We start from the raw sequence: 18,591 nt of genomic DNA, 5'->3' as shown, positions 1-18,591 counted from the left end.
TATTTGCAAAGCGGAACCTATGTCTCGCAAAAATACGGTAGATGGACAACGGACAAAACAGTGACTTACACAGGAAGTACATTTTAATCAGAAGGTTTGCTCAGTTTGACAACAATACCACAACACTATACTTGTGGATTAGATATTTAATCTTAAATTGATTGAAAACGTATTTAAAATCAAAATGCTGATCAAGGTTAAGGTAAGACCAGCCATTTAATTTGTGGCCATGCCCTCTAGTTTACAGACTGTATGGTCGTATTTCACCATCGTCGAGCTAACGTTAGTTGGATTGTAATATTAGACGTAATTTACATGTTATGTGTACATATATTTGGGAAATGTATTGATCTGAACAGCGCTAGTTATATAGTGGATATTACAGATTTTGAACCGTTATCCCCGTATAGCTACAATGTTGTAACAACAGCCATGTTAGCTAGCTATCTAACATAACGTTAGTTAGCCTTTTAACGTACTTTTTTCTGTTTCAGACTCTCACTGGCAAAGAAATAGAGATCGACATTGAGCCCACAGACAAGGTATGAAACATCATTACTCTGAAGGTTGATTTTAATCTAATGCATTTTATTTCTATGTGTAATATAAGGATCAAGTTGCTCATGTCAGTAATACATTGGAGAGTCATGTCCAGTAATGATGTGCTTATATCCTCTCTTGTACGTATGAAGGTGGAGAGAATTAAAGAAAGGGTGGAGGAGAAAGAGGGGATTCCACCCCAACAACAAAGACTAATCTACAGTGGGAAACAGATGTAAGTGATAAACCCTTCCATCACAATCTTGTCATGAAACATCTGCTCCCTTTAACACCAGAAGCGCCTGGCCTTTCTGCCTATAAGTAGAGCAGTTGTTCCCAAACGTTTGATAGTCCCGTACCCCTTCAAACATTCAACCTCTGCTGCGTACCCCCTCTAGCACCAGGGTCAGCGCACTCTCAAATTGTTTTTTTTTGCCATCATTGTAAGCCTGCCACACACACACCATACGATACATTTATTAAATATAAGAATGCGTGTGAGTTTTTGTCACAACCCGGCTCGTGGGAAGTGACAAAGAGCTCTTATAGGACCATGGCACAAATAATAAATAACTTAGCTCTTTATTTAACCATCTTACATATAAAACCTTTTGTTCATTGAAAATTGTGAATAACTCACCACAGGTTAATGAGAAGGGTGTGCTTGAAAGGATGCTCATAACTCTGCAATGTTGGATTGTATTGGAGAGAGTCTGTTTTAAATTATTTTCCACACACAGTCTGTGCCTGTATTTAGTTTTCATGCTAGTGAGGGCTGAGAATCCACTCTGACATAGGTACGTGGTTGCAAAGGGCATCAGTGTCTGAACAGGGTGATTGCCAAGGCAGGATACCCTGAGCGCAGCCCAATCCAGAAATCTGGGAGTGGCTTCTGATTATATTCAATTTCCACAGAACCGCTTGTTGCAATTTCGACGAGGCTCTCTTGTTCAGATGTCAGTAAGTGGACTGGAGGCAAGGCATGAAATGGATAACGAATCCAGTTGTTTGTGTCATCCGTTTTGGGAAAGTACCTGCGTAATTGGGCACCCAACTCACTCAGGTGCTTCGCTATATCACATTTGACATTGTCTGTAAGCTTGAGTTAATTTGCACACACAAAAATCATACAATGATGGAAAGACCTGTGTGTTGTCCTTGTTGATGCAGACAGAGAAGAGCTCCAACTTCTTAATCATAGCTTCAATATCCATCAATAGTTATTTGTTAGTCGTGGATATGTTTTAAATTATTCTCTGACGTCCTCGTGAAAAACGTAGGCCTAAAGCCAATTTTCGACACTTCCAGCCAATGATCCATCAGCATTATAACAGTCTAATAAATACATTTAATATATGCAATCTGAAGAATAATCATTTGGTTGTGTTTATAAAGGTCTTAGCTAACATTAGAATACTACACCATTATTTCAAAGAGCATAATAGCATTTATTAGTTTGTCAAAACTAAAAACACTAGTTCAAGTCCATCACAAATAAGTCCTTTTATAATTTAGTTTTGGCAGGTCTACAGAAACATTGTGGAAATAAGAAAATGTATTTAAACTTAAACAGAATACCATATTTTAAGTTTATTATGTTACTCATCTTGTCTTAGTAGCCAGAGAAATGCTGCCTCCGAGTGGGCATGTGCTGAGTGCATGGACAGCAGATATTCTTTTAAAAAGTGAAATTTGGAAATAGAGCTGCACCTCTTGAATTTTGAATTATTTGACAAACGTAAGTGTCATAGAAACTGCACAATATTATATTTCTGATACTATATAGCAATCAAAACGTTTTACCTGCATGTGATGAAGTAATGCTTCTTTCCCTGCATCTGTCAATTACAAAATGTGCCCGTCTCTTCGTGTGCAATTCGACAACTGATAATATTGTCACTCAGACTGTCAATTTAATCTTGTCTATAGGCTGTGTGAAATTAGTTTCGATGGGCCGGCTGCGTAGGCTGACTGGCATAGTTTCTTTCTTTCCCCTCGCTGATCATCTTGGATAGAGTCAAGGATGTGTTTTGCATTATTCTAAAGGCCTAATGCAACACGTAGCATGTTTTAGTTGCCCTTACAATAAATGATTTAAGTTATAGTAAATAAAACAGTCCCGTATCAACCAGCAAAGCACGCGGTCAAATTATTAACATGAGAGCCAACGCTGATTAAATAGGCATAACACAAACTCATCATTACACTGTTGTTCGAAATGAAATCAACCTGTTCACCCTCCTTATCATTTAGTTAGGCCTATTTTAAACTCCATTGTGAAGGACTGTGCAATTATCGCCCATTCATTCAGTGGGCTGGCATCGTTTGAGTCCCTTGGCTCAACAACTTGGATATTCAAGGATATGTTTGGCATTATTCTAAGGACCTACTGCAACATGTAGCATGTTTTCCGTTCTAGTAAATAAATCAGTACTGTAACAGCTTCTTTTTACAAAGTAAAATGTGAAAGAATGATATACCCGCAAGGAGCACGGTCAATTTAAATTCAGTTGTGAAAGTGCACAATTATTGTCCATTCATTGTTAATTTAGTCAGGAGAGTGACACGCATCAGCACCTGGCTGGGTACCAACGTCTTACAGAGCATTGTCTAGGCAGGTTAAGTTGGGAATACATGTGAAAAGAAATGTATGTTTGTGATTTAAAAAAAAGACAAATGAGTAATGTAAAATACAACAGGAAAATGTCAGGGAAGGAGCAGGACATAGCTATGGGGGGGCTGATTTATTTTATTTACAATATCAAACACTGTTGGTTTAGGGTGGTTCTAGTGTTAATCAAGTGGCAGCATTACATCTTGGATGCAACACTTGTTTTATCTGCTCTGACTTAATCCCGTCCCTCTCAGGAACGATGAGAAGACAGCTGCGGACTACAAGATCCAGGGAGGCTCAGTGCTGCATCTGGTCCTGGCGCTAAGAGGGGGGCTAGTCTGCCACTGTTCCAGCATGCACCTCATCTCCTAGTGGGCAGAGTTTGTCATCGTCACACCATGTTGCAACACAGAGCAGCAATGTGGACGGCTGTAATTACTCTGTTTTTGTAATCACTGTTGGAAGTTAAGCAAGTGGGACACTTGAGTTTTTTTTGGCTTGTGAATAAAAGGTGAAATGTACTGTTTTCCTTTTGAAGTACATGCATGGCTGCTATTGCACGAGTGTGTAATTTAGCAATGCCTTGTGTAAAAACAACTTTCCATATAGGCAGTTATGAACTCTGAACATAATGCATTCAACAATTCAATTTGATAACCTTTAATTACAAATGTCAAAGGCAATACACACAAACTGAATTCTCTTTCCCGGTACTACACGTCGTCCACAGATAAAACAGCAACTCCCACCTCAAAATAAAGTCTATATACACATAGGTGATAATACCTCAGCTCCAAAAGGGGTTCTGAGTGACAGGCACAGGGGAAGAGAGGAGCAGTTGGTAAATAGAGGTAGGGAGGAGGAGAGTACACCAATGGAAGGCATGTACCGTTAAGTATGGATAAGGCGTAGTGTTAGTGGATGCTAATCACACGGCTCAGATTGACGAGAGGGAACTGTAACAGTGAGCCACAACAGTAGGTAGGTAAGTAAGTCCTGGAGTGAAAGAAAAGTTGTCGCGGTTGCACGGGTCAAGACTTCAAGGGACTCTCTTAAACGACTATCCCGACAGACGCCTTTCAGGGGGACAGTCTTGGTTGCACAGTTCTCAGGATAGATTTATCTTCTGATTGGACAAGTCCCACAGGGCCAGGCAGACAGCTGCATATGACTATTGTTGGTTGATGTGACACCAAATACACACTAAAGATAGTGCCATTAATACTGTTGGTTATGCTACGGGAAATGTAATACCAGTAGTCCAATCAGAAGCTGAAAAGGTAATGGTGACAATGGCTTTTAGGGTGACAGTATCAAGAGTTTATCTACATAAATCCCTGCCAACTGTAGGGGGACATTTTCCACAGTTCTTGAGGGTCAGCCATTTAGAAAAATAAAGAAGAGTCATTTGGAAAAAACATCAGGTTGTACTGTAGAATAGTTGATTGACAGGCAGCTGTCAGGTATAATGGATCCCTGGGCCTGGTTGGTTGTCGATCCTTCCATGGTCTGATGTCAGTGTTGATGGACAGGTTGATTTCAGCTGTCATTACCAGGCGGGGCTGGGAAATGAGTCGATCTGCACCGTGTCCTGGCAGACAAAGTCCTGGCTGGTGTAGCACACGCGCACCCTCATTTTCAGACTCACCTGGTTGGGAAGGAAGTGAATGTTTAGCTCATTGTGAGTGTGGCAACCACGGACTGACTGAACGAAGACCCACCTTGTTGGGGTTGTTGAGGAGCACAGTCTGGGTCACCTGACCTAAGCCGTGTGCGGGGATGACGTCACCACTCGGAGCCTTCATCTGTAACTGGACACTCTGAGGAGGATAGGAGTGAGAGACAAAGGTCATGAATAGCCTATAATTAGGGCCCAGGGTTTTTCCTGGTCTGGTCACATGGTCTAGAGGGGCCTACTCATAACGTACAAGTTTGGAATACCAAATAAGGTAAGTAAGGTAGCCTGACAGGCGGACCCAAAGACAGACAGACAGACCTTGGGTACTGCTGCTTGCAGGGTGAGGCTGGTGATCTCCCTGTCAGTAGAGTTGGTGGCAGTGAGGGTAATGGTCATGCCCGTGTCTGTCTGTCTGTCAGTCTGTAGTTTCAGTGTCACGCCGTTCTTCTCATACACTATAACACTAGGTGGCACTATGGAAACACAAAGAAACATCGGTCACACTGGGGGCCCATGAAATTCAGCACCACAAAACAGACCATCACTAAATACATTATGAAGATGTGGTGCATCTTTCGCATGTGTTCATTCAAGTACATCTTCATAATGTATTTCTGATGGCTTTGTCCATCTCTCTGAAAAGCCCCATCTCCGTTTCTCGTTCACTCTCACTCAGCAGCTCCGTGTCTCACCAGGTGTGACGTCCAGGCCTCCCAGCAGGTCCAGTAAGTCTCCCCCAGCCGTGCTGCTAACAGGGCCTAGCGCTGTAGTGGACAGGGCGGGGCTGGGTTGGGGAGGCTCCCCAGAACCACCTAGCAGGTCCAACAGATCACACACCTTGACAAGGGAAAATGAGGGAAATATTTCCAAATTGAGTTACTTTTGAGAGGTTTAGCTTGAGAAAGGACACTATACGTCAAGTCTATACTTCATATCCAGATAGCTGAACTACCAAAGTTTATTGCAGTAATTTTCATCCCTTACCTGGTTAGCAGGTTCCTGGGGTAATACTACTTCCTGTGTCCGTTTGGTTGGCTCCATCTCTTTGATAGACCCCCCTGCTGATTCTCCATTGGTATGTCCCGGTGAGCTCTTGTCAATCACTGGCATTCTCTCCAGAACGGCAGCCCTGCGAACACAGAACTCTCTTAGCAGTGTAACGGGCAAAGCAAAAGTGGCTACCATGACGAAGACCATAATTGAGTCACCGAGGGGCTGCCATTTCCCCTCAGCATTGTATTCATATTTATAACAATATATGTATACATCATTGGCTATCACTGACAATACACTGTATGCATATGCATATGGACTACCTCATGTGGTCGTATTTCTTAAACAGAGCGTTGTATTCCACTGCCCTCTGCTGGAGTTCCACGTCGATGCAGCTGCCGTAGATGCTGACGATGCTCCTAATGCGACTGCCGGACAGGGCCGAGGAGAGGAAAAGCAGCAGCAAACAAGAGCTATTTTAGTATTCTCTACGTCAGCAATGAGAGTCACAAGTCCCAAGACCCCCACGCAGTGGGCAAAACTGACATACGCAGTTTTCAGTGGCTGCTGTCTAGCGGTTGAAGCTGTGTTCTGAGGGGTGCGAGATAATGATGCTTACTCCACGTTGTGTGTTATGCGTGTGCTGAGTTTCATTGTCGCTGTGAGAGCGAAGCCCCTGGTTGCCGGCGACGACATATGCGACTGTAGAACCGTTTCCAAGGCGTCCAGGACGTCATCCTCTGCCACCTAATGGCAGGACAGAGGACACAACAAGAACCGTCTCGGTATTATGACAGTTAATATTGTATCGTCAATGGGTATTAACCATGCCGGTGTTAAAAGGACCACAGCATCCTCCCTCATGTACCTGAACAGGTTCTGTCTCCTCACACTCGCCTCTCAGAAGCAGGTCTCCATACTCCCCAATACACCAGCATGCCACCTGTACCAGGGATTGCTGCACACACAAACCAACAATGTTGCACAGTTCCACAGCTGAGAATAGAGGTGAACCAGGGCATTGAGGTCTTCCGGACTGCTAACACAAATCCCATTTCGACAGAGCGTGGCACACAAACACATTCACACTAAAGCCATACCACTGAGATGTCTGCAATCAGGGCTCTGTACAGCTTGTGGACCGTGTAGCAGTGGAGTTCTGTCGCTGTGGTGATGAGCTGGATCAGGTTGGGAACAGTCTCGTCCCTCACGTCGCCCCCTGCCTAAACGAGATGGTACTACTGTCAAACACAGGAAAGGTCTCGACTAGTCCAGACAGGGCAAAAAGTGGCAATGTGTGCGTGGCCACCCAGACAGCTTGAAGTACAGCGGGGTCATATAAGCGGGATACATCTTGGGGTTATTTACAATAGCTGGTCATAGTTAACACAAGTCGTACGTTAGTTAAAACCAGTTGTGCAGTCACCAGGTGATTGTGGTGCAGTAGAGTGTCAGTATTTACCGTGGTGAGGACATGCAGGATGGTGTCAATGTGCCAGCGCTGAGAGGGAGCATACCTGACAGAGACACGGAGACAAGAGACTCAGTGGTGTTCAGTGCTGCGGCTCAGACACAAACACAGACAGTGACACGCAGCGAGGGCAGGCTACTGGCTAGGCCAGGCTACTGGCTAGGCCTGTGTGTGTTCAGTGGTAGAACAGCCCGATGGCAGTGAGACACATACAGACACAGAGAGCAAGACAGAAACACAGTACCACAACCTGACACATGGACAGGGAAACATTCACATGGACAGAGATACAAAATGAGACACCCAGATACACAGACACATTTAAAGCCCCCTAGACAGGTGACGGGGCCAGCCCAGTACCTCTCTGCAGCGTTGAAGATGCCCGAGGTGGTGTGTGCTCTGAGCTCTGGGGGACAGCTGGAGAGGAAGAGGAGCAGCTCTTTCATCAGAGAGCGGATGTTGACGGCTGACACCAGGGCCAGAGAAAGCTCCAGTGCCCGGCTGAGGGATAAACACAAAGAAGATGGTAACTAGATGCTGTTACTCTCTACAGTCATACGCCACCGTCCATTGTCGCTCATAAATAGGTGACACGTGGCTAACTGGCAGTGCACGCTCAGAAATCAACACAGTACCGTTTGACAGAAGCATCCTGGTCCTTCAGGCAGTCCACTATGGTCCCTCTGTGACGCTGCACTGCATTGTGGTCCGTCTGAACAATCTTCTGTAGGGAAGTCATTGAGATGTACCTGTGCACAAACAAAAAAGGTTTTGGACATAGAAAGAGAAAAACGCGTTACATTCTGTGTGTGTTTCTGGACGTGTAGAAGGGCTGTGATAGTTTATCAACACAACTGGTGCATGGACACATTTCACGGAACAAACTTTCCTTCTGCATCTTTCATTTCCAAGGTCTCCCTCAATCATGCATCTTCCGGCAAACATTTTTAGCTGTGTGCTGCCTTCCCGGGTGGGGAGCCTGACCGCTCTCCTCTTAAGTTTAAGGTCTTTGAAATGTATATCTGGTGTAGCGATCTGCTCTGAGCCAGTCTAGCAGCGTTCCACCAGCCACAGGGAGGACGCGCTTTAAGCCTGGGACCAAGACCAGAATAACCTGCTGGGCCAGACAGGCCCCTACGGGAACAATCCCAACAGGAACAGACTGATAAAAAAAAAAGGAAACTTTATATGTGATCGTTAGCCCACACAGCGTACAGACAGCCCCACAACCCTGTCTGTCACTGTCAGGCCTCTAGCTCAACAATCACAGGAATAGACATTACTGACTGTGTTTAGATTCGGTAGAACGCACAGGTTTGTCTGCCTCGGGCAACAATGAGCTTCTAAGCAACAATAAGCTTCTAAGCAATGGGTTAGAAACCATGAAGAAGGACCAAATCAGGACCAGATGAGATAAAAGGGAGAGACAGAGGGAAGGAGGGGGGCACTAACCGGATGTTCCTATCGTTGTTCAGAAGAAATCGCCCCAGGATGTTCACAGCTAGGACCTGTCGCACACACACACACACACACACACACACACACACAACAAAACACAACCTAGACATACGGCCTCTGATGTACATACATGTTAGATACATTGGCCTCTACCACCTCTAGCACATTCAAAAAGATGTGAACACATACAAACAACAACTGACTTGATGATGGTATCACACGCGGCACTTACCCTCAAGCCACTTTCCGATTTGATGTCCATGACAGTGAGAACTGTTTCATACAACACAGCACTGCCTGCGGTCTTACTGCTGTCTGTGTTCGTGGCCACCTGTATAAAGAAGCAGTATATAAATATCGAATCATAAACTGGGAGGTTTGAGCTCTGAATGCTGATTGGCTGACAGACGGTGCTATATCAGATTGCATACCACAGGTATGACAAAACATGTCTTTTTTTACTGCTCTAATTACATTAGCGACCAGTTTATAATAGCAATAAGGCACCTCTGGGGTTTGTGGTATATGGCCAATATACCACGGCTGAGGGCTGTGTCTAGGCACTCCGCGTTGCGTCGTACATAAGAGCAGCCCTTAGCCGTGGTATATTGGCGATATACCACACCACCTCGGGCCTTTATTGCTTAAATAGAATCATTTCAACAACAACAACCCTGCAAGACTATTTACTGGTGAAAATCCTGCCGTGTGAATCCTTGTGTGTGGTTTCATTACTGTACCTGGGCCAGCAGGTCATTCACGGCATCACTAGCTGTTTCGTTATTACGACCCAGGATCCTCAGCAACCGAAGAATGCGCACCTAGTGATGGATAGACAGAAAGAGAAATACACTATATATACGTAAAAGTATGTGGGCACCACTTCAAATAGTGGATTCGGCTATTTCAGCAGTTGCTGACAGGTGAATAAAATCTAGCACACAGCCATGCAATCTCCAAAAGACAAACATTGGCAGTAGAATGGCCTCGCTGAAGAGCTCAGTGACTTTCAACGTGGCAGCGTCATAGGATGCCACCTTTCCAACAAGTCAGTTCGTCAAATGTCTGCCCAGGTCAAGTGCTGTTATTGTGAAGTGGAAACATATAGGAGCAACAACAGCTCAGCCGCAAAGTGGTAGGTCACACAAGCTCACAGAACATGACCGCCGAGTGCTGAAGTGCCTAGCGTGTAAAACCCATCTGTCCTCGGTTGCAACACTCCCTACCGAGTCCCAAACTGCCTCTGGAAACTATGTCAGCACAATAACTGTTTGTCGGGAGCTTCATGAAATGGGTTTCCATGGCCGAGTAGCCACAAACAATCCTAAGAGCACCATGCGCAGCAATGCCAAGTGTCGGCTGGAGTGGTGTAAAGCTTGCTGCCATTGGACTCTGGAGCTGTGGAAACACATTCTCGGGAGTGATGAATCACACTTCACCATCTGGCAGTGCGATGGACGAATCTGGGTTTGGTGGATGCCAGGAGAAATCTACCTGCCCAAATACATGGTGCTAACTGTAAAGTTTGGTGGAGGAGGAATAATGGTCTGGGGAAGTTTTTCATAGTTCAGACTCGGCCCCTTAGTTCCAGTGAAGGGAAATAATAACACTACAGCATACAATGACATTCTAGACGATTCTGTGCTTCCAAATTTGTGGCAACAGTTTGGGGAAGGCCCTTTCCTGTAACAACATGACAATGTCCCTGTGCACAAAGCAAGGTCCATCCAGAAATGGTTTGTCGAGATCGGCTGTGGAAGAACTTGACTGGCCTGCACAGAGCCCTGACCTCAACCCCATCGAACACCTTTGGGATGAATTGGAAAGCCGACTGCGAGCCAGGCCTAATCGACCAACATCAGTTACTGACCTCACTAATGCTCATGGCTGAATGGAAGCAAGTCCCAGCAGCAATGTTCCAACATCTAGTGGAAAGCCTTCCTAGAAGAGTGGAGGCTGTTATAGCAGCAAAGAGGGGACCAACTCCATATTAATCCCCATGATTTTGGAACGAGATGTTTGAAGAGCAGGTGTCCACATACATTTGGTCATGTAGTGTATGTATGTTCAGTCACAAAAGTGACTCCAATTCACCTGGTAAAATAAATTATTTAAAACACTGACCTGTAGGAAGGGGTCACTGATACCAGCCACGTTGTGTTCTGGAGAGTAACCAGACATCACCAGGCCTTTCATTATCTGGACCAGCTCCGGCACCGCCTAGACCACACACATATACACACACACACACACACACACACACACACACACACACACACACACACACACACACAGAGTCAAAATCACAGATCACCATCTAAGGATGTGGGAGAATGTGCAACCATGTACCATTTTTCACAAGTATCGATTTGGCATTTGTTACAGCGTATAACCAAATCTATACTTTTCAAGGGGCTGAAATGTAATGTCTCAAGTTGAGTGGATGTACTGGAATGGGGTGAGATGAGGTGGGTGAGTGTGTGTGCATTTTACCTTGCGAAACTGCTCTAGTGTTTCTGGGTTGCGCTCACACAGCTCAGTGATCAGAACCACAGCTCCATGTAACACTCCTGCAATCAGACCAAACCACGAGGGAATAATTGCCACACGGACACTGTTTACTAAGCTAAAACATACATAGTAATGGCTAATCTGTCAAAATACAAGACTACATACTGTACTCAAACGTAACAGACTGTGAAACAGTTAGGCACAGGAAGATTGACAGAAAGGAGCAGACAGTGAACAGCCGGTAATATAAGAAGAGCAAAACAAATGACGACAGACTCACCGTGGTTCTTTTCAGAGAGCAGGGATCGAGATGCAGGGGTAAACAGCTCTCCTAGTTCTGGTACTTTCCTCACAATGTGCACCGCACAAAGAGCGGCCTGAAATGTCAGTGTCATCGCGATCAGCTTCGTAACAAAGATAACCTTCAATATCAGAGCATCACTTTACGTCTCACCCTCAGTTCAGTCTGCATGACGGTTTCCCTTAGTCTGTTGCAATGCAGTGTTTTACAGTAGTGCTCAAGATGGATTGGTTTGGGTTTCTGCATTACCAAGGTCAGCCATGAAGGCGTGATGAAAGGAGTGGCATTGTGTGTGTGTGTGTGTGTCTACAGAGACTGCTCACCTTCTTTTTGATGTAGGAGTTAGAGGCTCTGAGGAGGCGGTCGATCTCTGGGGCCAGGTCTCGACACATCTCAGCTGAGCCCATACAGCCCAGAGTACACAGAGCCAGAGACTGGACATACTGACTGCTGTGGGACAGGTCACTGAGATGGGGGTTTAATGAGAATTCATCAATTGCTTTGTGCTCAGGTAGAGGTTACTAGACCACGAGTTCAATGTTTATGTATGGCAACATTGATCGTACACAGACTAGACATGATCATGGAACTGTATGAGAATGCTGTCTGACTGTCTCAGCGTTTCGTCCGTCTGTCCGTCTGTGTCAGAATTCCGTCCGTCTGTCTGACTATGTTAGCGTTCCGTCCATCCGTCCGACCGTCTCAGCGTTCCGTCCGTCCGACCGACCGTCTCAGCGTTCCGTCCGTCCGTCCGACCGTCTCAGCGTTCCGTCCGTCCGTCTGACCGTCTCAGCGTTCCGTCCGTCCGGCTGACCGTCTCAGCGTTCCGTCCGTCCGGCTGACCGTCTCAGCGTTCCGTCCGTCCGGCTGACCGTCTCAGCGTTCCGTCCGTCCGGCTGACCGTCTCAGCGTTCCGTCCGTCCGGCTGACCGTCTCAGCGTTCCGTCCGTCCGGCTGACCGTCTCAGCGTTCCGTCCGTCCGGCTGACCGTCTCAGCGTTCCGTCCGTCCGGCTGACCGTCTCAGCGTTCCGTCCGTCCGACTCAGCGTTCCGTCCGTCTATCCGTCTCAGCGTTCCGTCCGTCCGGCTGACCGTCTCAGCGTTCCGTCCGTCTATCCGTCTCAGCGTTCCGTCCTTCCGACCGTCTCAGCGTTCCGTCCTTCCGACCGTCTCAGCGTTCCGTCCTTCCGACCGTCTCAGCGCTCCGTCCTTCCGACCGTCTCAGCGCTCCGTCCTTCCGACCGTCTCAGCGCTCCGTCCGTCCGACCGTGTCAGCGTGTCAGCGTTCCGTCCGACCGTGTCAGCGTTCCGTCCGTCCGACCGTGTCAGCGTTCCGTCCGTCCGACCGTGTCAGCGCTCCGTCCGTCCGACCGTGTCAGCGTTCCGTCCGTCCGTATGACCGTGTCAGCGTTCCGTCCGTCCGTATGACCGTGTCAGCGTTCCGTCCGTCCGTATGACCGTGTCAGCGTTCCGTCCTTATGACCCGACCGTCTCAGCGACCTCAGCGTTCCGTTCCGACCGTCTCACCGTGCGCGTTCCGTCCGTCCGACCGTGTCGGCGCTCCGTCCGTCCGACCGTGTCGGCGCTCCGTCCGTCCGACCGTGTCGGCGCTCCGTCCGTCCGACCGTGTCGGCGCTCCGTCCGTCCGACCGTGTCGGCGCTCCGTCCGTCCGACCGTGTCGGCGCTCCGTCCGTCCGACCGTGTCGGCGTTCCGTCCGTCCGAGTCAGCGTTCCGCCCGCCCGACAAGTCCGTATGACCGTGTCAGCGTTCCGTCCGTCCGTATGACCGTGTCAGCGCTCCGTCCGTCCGTATGACCGTCTCAGCGCTCCGTCCGTCCGTATGACCGTGACCGTGTCACCGTGTCAGCGTTCCGTCCGTCCGTATGACCGTCTCAGCGTTCCGTCCGTCCGGCGTGTCAGCGTTCCGTCCGTCCGTCTCAGCGTTCCGTCCGTCCGTATGCGTGTCAGCGTTCCGTCTCAGCGTTCCGTTCCGTCCGTCCGTATGACCGTGAGCGTTCCGTCTCAGCGTTCCGTTCCGTCCGTCCGGCTGACCGTCTCAGCGTTCCGTCCGTCCGGCTGACCGTCTCAGCGTTCGTCCGTCCGTCTATCCGTCTCAGCGTTCCGTCCGTCCGTCCGACCGTGTCCTTCCGTCCGTCCGTCCGCCGTCTCAGCGTTCCGTCCGTCCTTCCGACCGTCTCAGCGTTCCGTCCGTCCGTCCGACCGTCTCAGCGTTCCGTCCGTCCGTCCGTCCCAGCGTTCCGTCCGTCCGTGTCCCAGCGTTCCGTCCGTCCCAGCGTTCCGTCCGTCCCAGCGTTCCGCCCCTTCCGTCCCAGCGTTCCGTCCGTCCGCCCGTCCCAGCGTTCCGTCCGTCCGCCCCACCGTCCGCCCGACCGTCCCAGCGTTCCGTCCGTCCGCGTCCGCCCGTCCCAGCGTTCCGTCCGTCCGCCCGGCCGTCCCAGCGTTCCGTCCGTCCGCCCGTCCCAGCGTTCCGTCCGTCCGCCCGACCGTCCCAGCGTTCCGTCCGTCCGACCGTCCCAGCGTTCCGTCCTTCCCGACCGTCCCAGCGTTCCGTCCTTCCGACCGTCCCAGCGCGTTCCGTCCCAGCGTTCCGTCCGTCCGCCCGCCGTCAGCGTTCCGTCCTTCCGACCGTCTCAGCGTTTCCGCCCGTCCTTCCGTCCGTCCGTCTCAGCGTTCCGTCCGTCCTTCCGACCGTCCCAGCGTTCCGTCCCCTTCCGTCCGTCTCCCAGCGTTCCGCCCCGTCCTTCCGACCGTCTCCCAGCGCTCCGTCCGCCCGCCCCCTTCCGTCCGCCCGACCGTCCGTCCCAGCGTTCCGTCCTTCCGAGCGTTCCGTCCTCACCGCCCCAGCGCTCCGTCCGCCCGGCCGCCCCCTCCGTCCGCCCGACCGTCTCGTCCGTCCGCCCTCCGTCCCCTTCAGTCCGCCCGACCGTCCCAGCGTTCCGTCTCCGTCCGCCCGCTCCGTCCTTCCGACCGTCTCAGCGCGTCCCGTCCTTCCGACCGTCCTCAGCGCTCCGTCCTTCCGACCGTCTCGGCGTTCCGTCCTTCCGTCCTTCCGACCGTCTCAGCGTTCCGTCCTTCCGACCTCCGGCGTCCTTCCGACCGTCTCGACCGTCTCAGCGCTCCGTCCGACCGTCTCAGCGCTCCGTCCTTCCGACCGTCTCAGCGCTCCGTCCTTCCGACCGTCTCGGCGTTCCGTCCGTCCGACCGTGTCGGCGTTCCGTCCGCCCGACCGTCTCGGCGTTCCGTCCGTCCGACCGTCTCGGCGCTCCGTCCGTCCGACCGTCTCAGCGTTCCGTCCGTCCTTCCGACCGTCTCGGCGTTCCGTCCGTCCGACCGTCTCGGCGTTCCGTCCTTCCGACCGTCTCGGCGTTCCGTCCTCCTTCCGACCGTCTCGGCGTTCCGTCCTTCCGACCGTCTCGGCGCTCCGTCCTTCCGACCGTCTCGGCGCTCCGTCCGTCCGACCGTGTCGGCGCTCCGTCCGTCCGACCGTGTCGGCGCTCCGTCCGTCCGACCGTGTCGGCGTTCCGTCCGTCCGAGTCAGCGTTCCGCCCGCCCGACCGTCCCAGCGTTCGTTCCGCCCGCCCGACCGTCCCAGCGTTCGTTCCGCCCGCCCGACCGTCCCAGCGTTCGTTCCGCCCGCCCTCCGTCCCAGCGTTCGTTCCGCCCGCCCGCCCGCCCGCCCGACCGTCCCAGCGTTCGTTCCGTCCCAGCGTTCCGCCCGCCCGACCGTCCCAGCGTTTCGTTCCGCCCGCCCGACCGTCCCAGCGTTCGTTCCGCCCGCCCCGCCCGTTCCGCCCGCCCGACCGTCCCAGCGTTCGTTCCGCCCGCCCGCCCGCCCCAGCGTTCGTTCCGCCCGCCCGCCCGCCCCAGCGTTCGTTCCGCCCGCCCGCCCGCCCCAGCGTTCGTTCCGCCCGCCCGACCGTCCCAGCGTTCGTTCCGCCCGCCCGACCGTCCCAGCGTTCGTTCCGCCCGCCCGACCCAGCGTTCGTTCCGCCCGCCCGGCCGTCCCAGCGTTCGTTCCGCCCGCCCGACCGTCCCAGCGTTCGTTCCGCCCGCCCGACCGTCCCAGCGTTCGTTCCGCCCGCCCGACCGTCCCAGCGTTCGTTCCGCCCGCCCGACCGTCCCAGCGTTCGTTCCGCCCGCCCGACCGTCCCAGCGTTCGTTCCGCCCGCCCGACCGTCCCAGCGTTCGTTCCGCCCGTCTCAACGTTCGTTCCGTCCGCCCGTCTCAACGTTCGTTCCGTCTGACTTTTTCAGAGTCATGTCTCTCTGATTGTCGTATTTACGTCTGTCTGTCTGTCTTATACAAGTTTCAATATTTGTTTTCACGTTCACAAGTACAGTGAAATGCCTTTCTTGCTAGCTCTTTCCCAACAATGCAGTAATCACTTCAAATTTTCATACTTCCAATTTCATGGTAAAATTGCTGATAAAACTGTCCTTACTTCTTGATGGAGTTAGTGATGAGAAGGCTAGCATCCTGCTTCTCGTCTAGAAGCATCATGGCACCCAGGTACCCAACACGCTTCTCATTGTACCGAGGGCTAGCAATCAGACGCACACACTCCATCTGAGATCAGAGAGGGAGTTGGGGAGTTGTTGGGATACAAATATAGTAAATATACCAACACTACAGACATCTTAAGAGACACTTTTCATTACCTGACCGAAGTGGGCGGGGTAACCCAGCATGTGCACATACAGCAGCTTTGCCAGATTGTGAGAGCGCGTCCCATTGTCAGCCTGTCTGAACTGCGCCCGGATTGCAGCACACTCCCTCTGGATCACACCACGCTCCTCTCCCTGTGTACGGGCTCCTCTGATCACCCTGATCATCTCCTGCAGGCGCACAGACGGAGACATGGCTCCTGTGTGTATGTGTTTGTGTGGGACAGAAAGAGGGAGGTTGCAGAATTAGAGATGTTCAACAGACATACAAAAAGACCCACACATACTAACCTGAATAAGAAATGCATTGTCTATCGGTGCACGTAGGACAACAAAGCAGGTAAAACAACTAGTAAGTTATTCATGAGCACCTGTAAAAGCATTAACATTTACTGTACAGTCATTTGAATAGAGAGATAATACTCCTGAAGTGCAGGGGCTGTTCATAAATTACAATGAAAAGTGAAACACGAAACAACCATGTACAACCATAAACCTTACAAGATTACAGGCAGCCGTGACGTCAATATTATCTTGATACAATGTATCGAATGAATTCACCTAGCATTGCTAGCCACAACACACCGCAGCAATTGCCTAGAAATGCAGTTCATTAGGCGATCTACTTTTACAACATGTTTAGGGTAAACCCTACCAAAGCGATGTCAACTATGCATTTATTTAGCCAATTAATGCTCGATAACCTCGGATTACATGGGAGCTCGATGCTAGTCGCTTACCTTCAGAAAGTGAAAACGCCCCTAGAAAAATACCAAGCCGTTTCTGTGCTCAATTAACAGCGATGTTGTCAACATTAATTAAACTCTTCCCTCAGAAATGAATGGGCGACTAAAACTACTCGGCGGCTATCTTGGATGGACGCCTACTGTACGGTCCCCAAGCTTCATGTGAAAACCATAATGGCAGCATCACTTCCGCCATCTGATCTCTGACTAGGCTTGAACTCCGCCCCTTAGGAAAACTGTAGGCGACCTACGTGGAGGTCGGTGTCCTTGACAACAGGTGGAAGATGGATGAGGTGGGGGTGCAGTTACTGATGGTGCATGGTCAGATAGAGAAGTGATCACCGGAATAATTACAATGAAGGTAAATGGTCAGTCTCCTTTACAATTATTTTCATACATAAAATGTGTGTGCCGTGTATATATATTTCAGTGTGTGCAAGAGCAGTGAGATGATTTTGTGACTTTTTTAAAAAAAGTTTAAAAGCGTGCAAGCACGGACTGCTTCCCCGTCTGCTTCCCTGCCACTGCAGACATGTCAGAATATTCAATAAACACATTTATGTGGTGTGGGCCAAGAGCTCTATTACATCATGTTGTTTCAAAACAGTGGTGACACATCATATATTGCATAGTGTGATAACATGAAAGTGGTGCTGATTATCTTAGGGCCTGTCCTGACTGTTCTGCAGCCCTAGGCAAGACAGAAGAAATGCCTTCTATGATTGGTTCGGACGGGACAACAACAACAAAAAACATCTGTGGATGTGGAAATCAAGACAAGTCTGGACAGGACCAAATAAAGACGTCGGCGTCGGGCCATGCTTACTGAGGTGTAGCCTACAGTGTCGCCTGAAAAACAAGCGGTCGGCTCTATTAGTCCTGATTCCTGTGACTATTCAATTTGGCTTTTTAAGCTCTGCATATCAGCTACCCAACTTGATCAGGAGTTATCCTGAACCTATTTGCAATGTGTACACAGTGGGAAATCAGAAGATTTTTCCTTTTGACCATGATCAGCTCATAAAAAAATGGACACATACAAACTTGAACCCACTGATCATGACAATTTACCCCACAAGGTGAAACTCCTGGACAGCAGTTGGGAGTAGCCTCTTTAGGATACGTTGTTTGCTAACATGTCAGCACATTTTTTTTTGATTGAGCGCCATTTAAGTTAGGCTATTTGATCGGAGAAACATGCACGATGTAAAAAAGTGTCATTATTGTCATACATTTTATCTCCAGCCTGTAGGCTACAAAAAGGCCACCTACTCTTTCTACCATATGGTATATCCAGTGGGGAATGTATAATTCATTTCTTCCCAGTACGGAACCAAGCGCATGCACCAACATTTACATACACAATCCCTATTAATTCAATAGGATCCATGTGGGCCTAGTCGTACATCCACCCACTCGCAACATATGGTGAATAGAAAAAGACATCTGTTACACAAAATGCTAAATTTGGCTGATGTTTCAGGTCAGAATTTATGCAATCCACTGGCGCATTTCAGTGTTGGCCATTCATCTCTGCCTTGGCAAAATTGGACTGTTCTCGTAGAACCACATCGCATTTGAGAGTAGTCTATA

At 49.7% G+C, this 18,591-nt stretch overlaps 2 protein-coding genes across 2 annotated transcripts; one reads left to right on the top strand and one right to left on the bottom strand.

Annotated features, from left to right (window-relative positions):
* Window positions 1-40: 40 nt before the first annotated feature.
* LOC112226702 (NEDD8) lies at window positions 41-3,675 on the top strand. Its single transcript, XM_024391199.2, has 4 exons — window positions 41-202; window positions 495-542; window positions 693-775; window positions 3,409-3,675. Exons 1-4 carry the CDS (start codon window positions 185-187, stop codon window positions 3,524-3,526), a joined length of 267 nt encoding a protein of 88 aa, XP_024246967.1. The 5' UTR covers window positions 41-184; the 3' UTR covers window positions 3,527-3,675.
* Window positions 3,676-3,798: 123 nt separating this feature from the next.
* On the bottom strand, window positions 3,799-17,199 carry LOC112226701 (AP-1 complex subunit gamma-1). The gene is made up of 22 exons (XM_024391198.2): window positions 16,993-17,199; window positions 16,247-16,452; window positions 16,030-16,154; window positions 11,890-12,031; window positions 11,546-11,642; window positions 11,248-11,324; window positions 10,879-10,974; window positions 9,495-9,575; window positions 8,987-9,085; window positions 8,749-8,804; window positions 7,932-8,045; window positions 7,657-7,797; window positions 7,288-7,342; window positions 6,926-7,048; window positions 6,694-6,783; window positions 6,445-6,572; window positions 6,149-6,253; window positions 5,817-5,961; window positions 5,525-5,669; window positions 5,151-5,305; window positions 4,876-4,974; window positions 3,799-4,802 (listed from the first exon to the last, which is right to left on the bottom strand). Exons 2-22 carry the CDS (start codon window positions 16,445-16,447, stop codon window positions 4,704-4,706), a joined length of 2,373 nt encoding a protein of 790 aa, XP_024246966.1. The 5' UTR covers window positions 16,448-16,452; window positions 16,993-17,199; the 3' UTR covers window positions 3,799-4,703.
* Between the last annotated feature and the right edge of the window lie 1,392 nt (window positions 17,200-18,591).

The sequence above is a fragment of the Oncorhynchus tshawytscha genome, linkage group LG28 (genome assembly GCF_018296145.1).
Source record: "Oncorhynchus tshawytscha isolate Ot180627B linkage group LG28, Otsh_v2.0, whole genome shotgun sequence".
Lineage (NCBI taxonomy): Eukaryota > Metazoa > Chordata > Actinopteri > Salmoniformes > Salmonidae > Oncorhynchus > Oncorhynchus tshawytscha.
The sequence above is the reverse complement of the archived record's forward strand: the minus strand, read 5'-3'. Positions and strand labels throughout refer to the sequence as shown.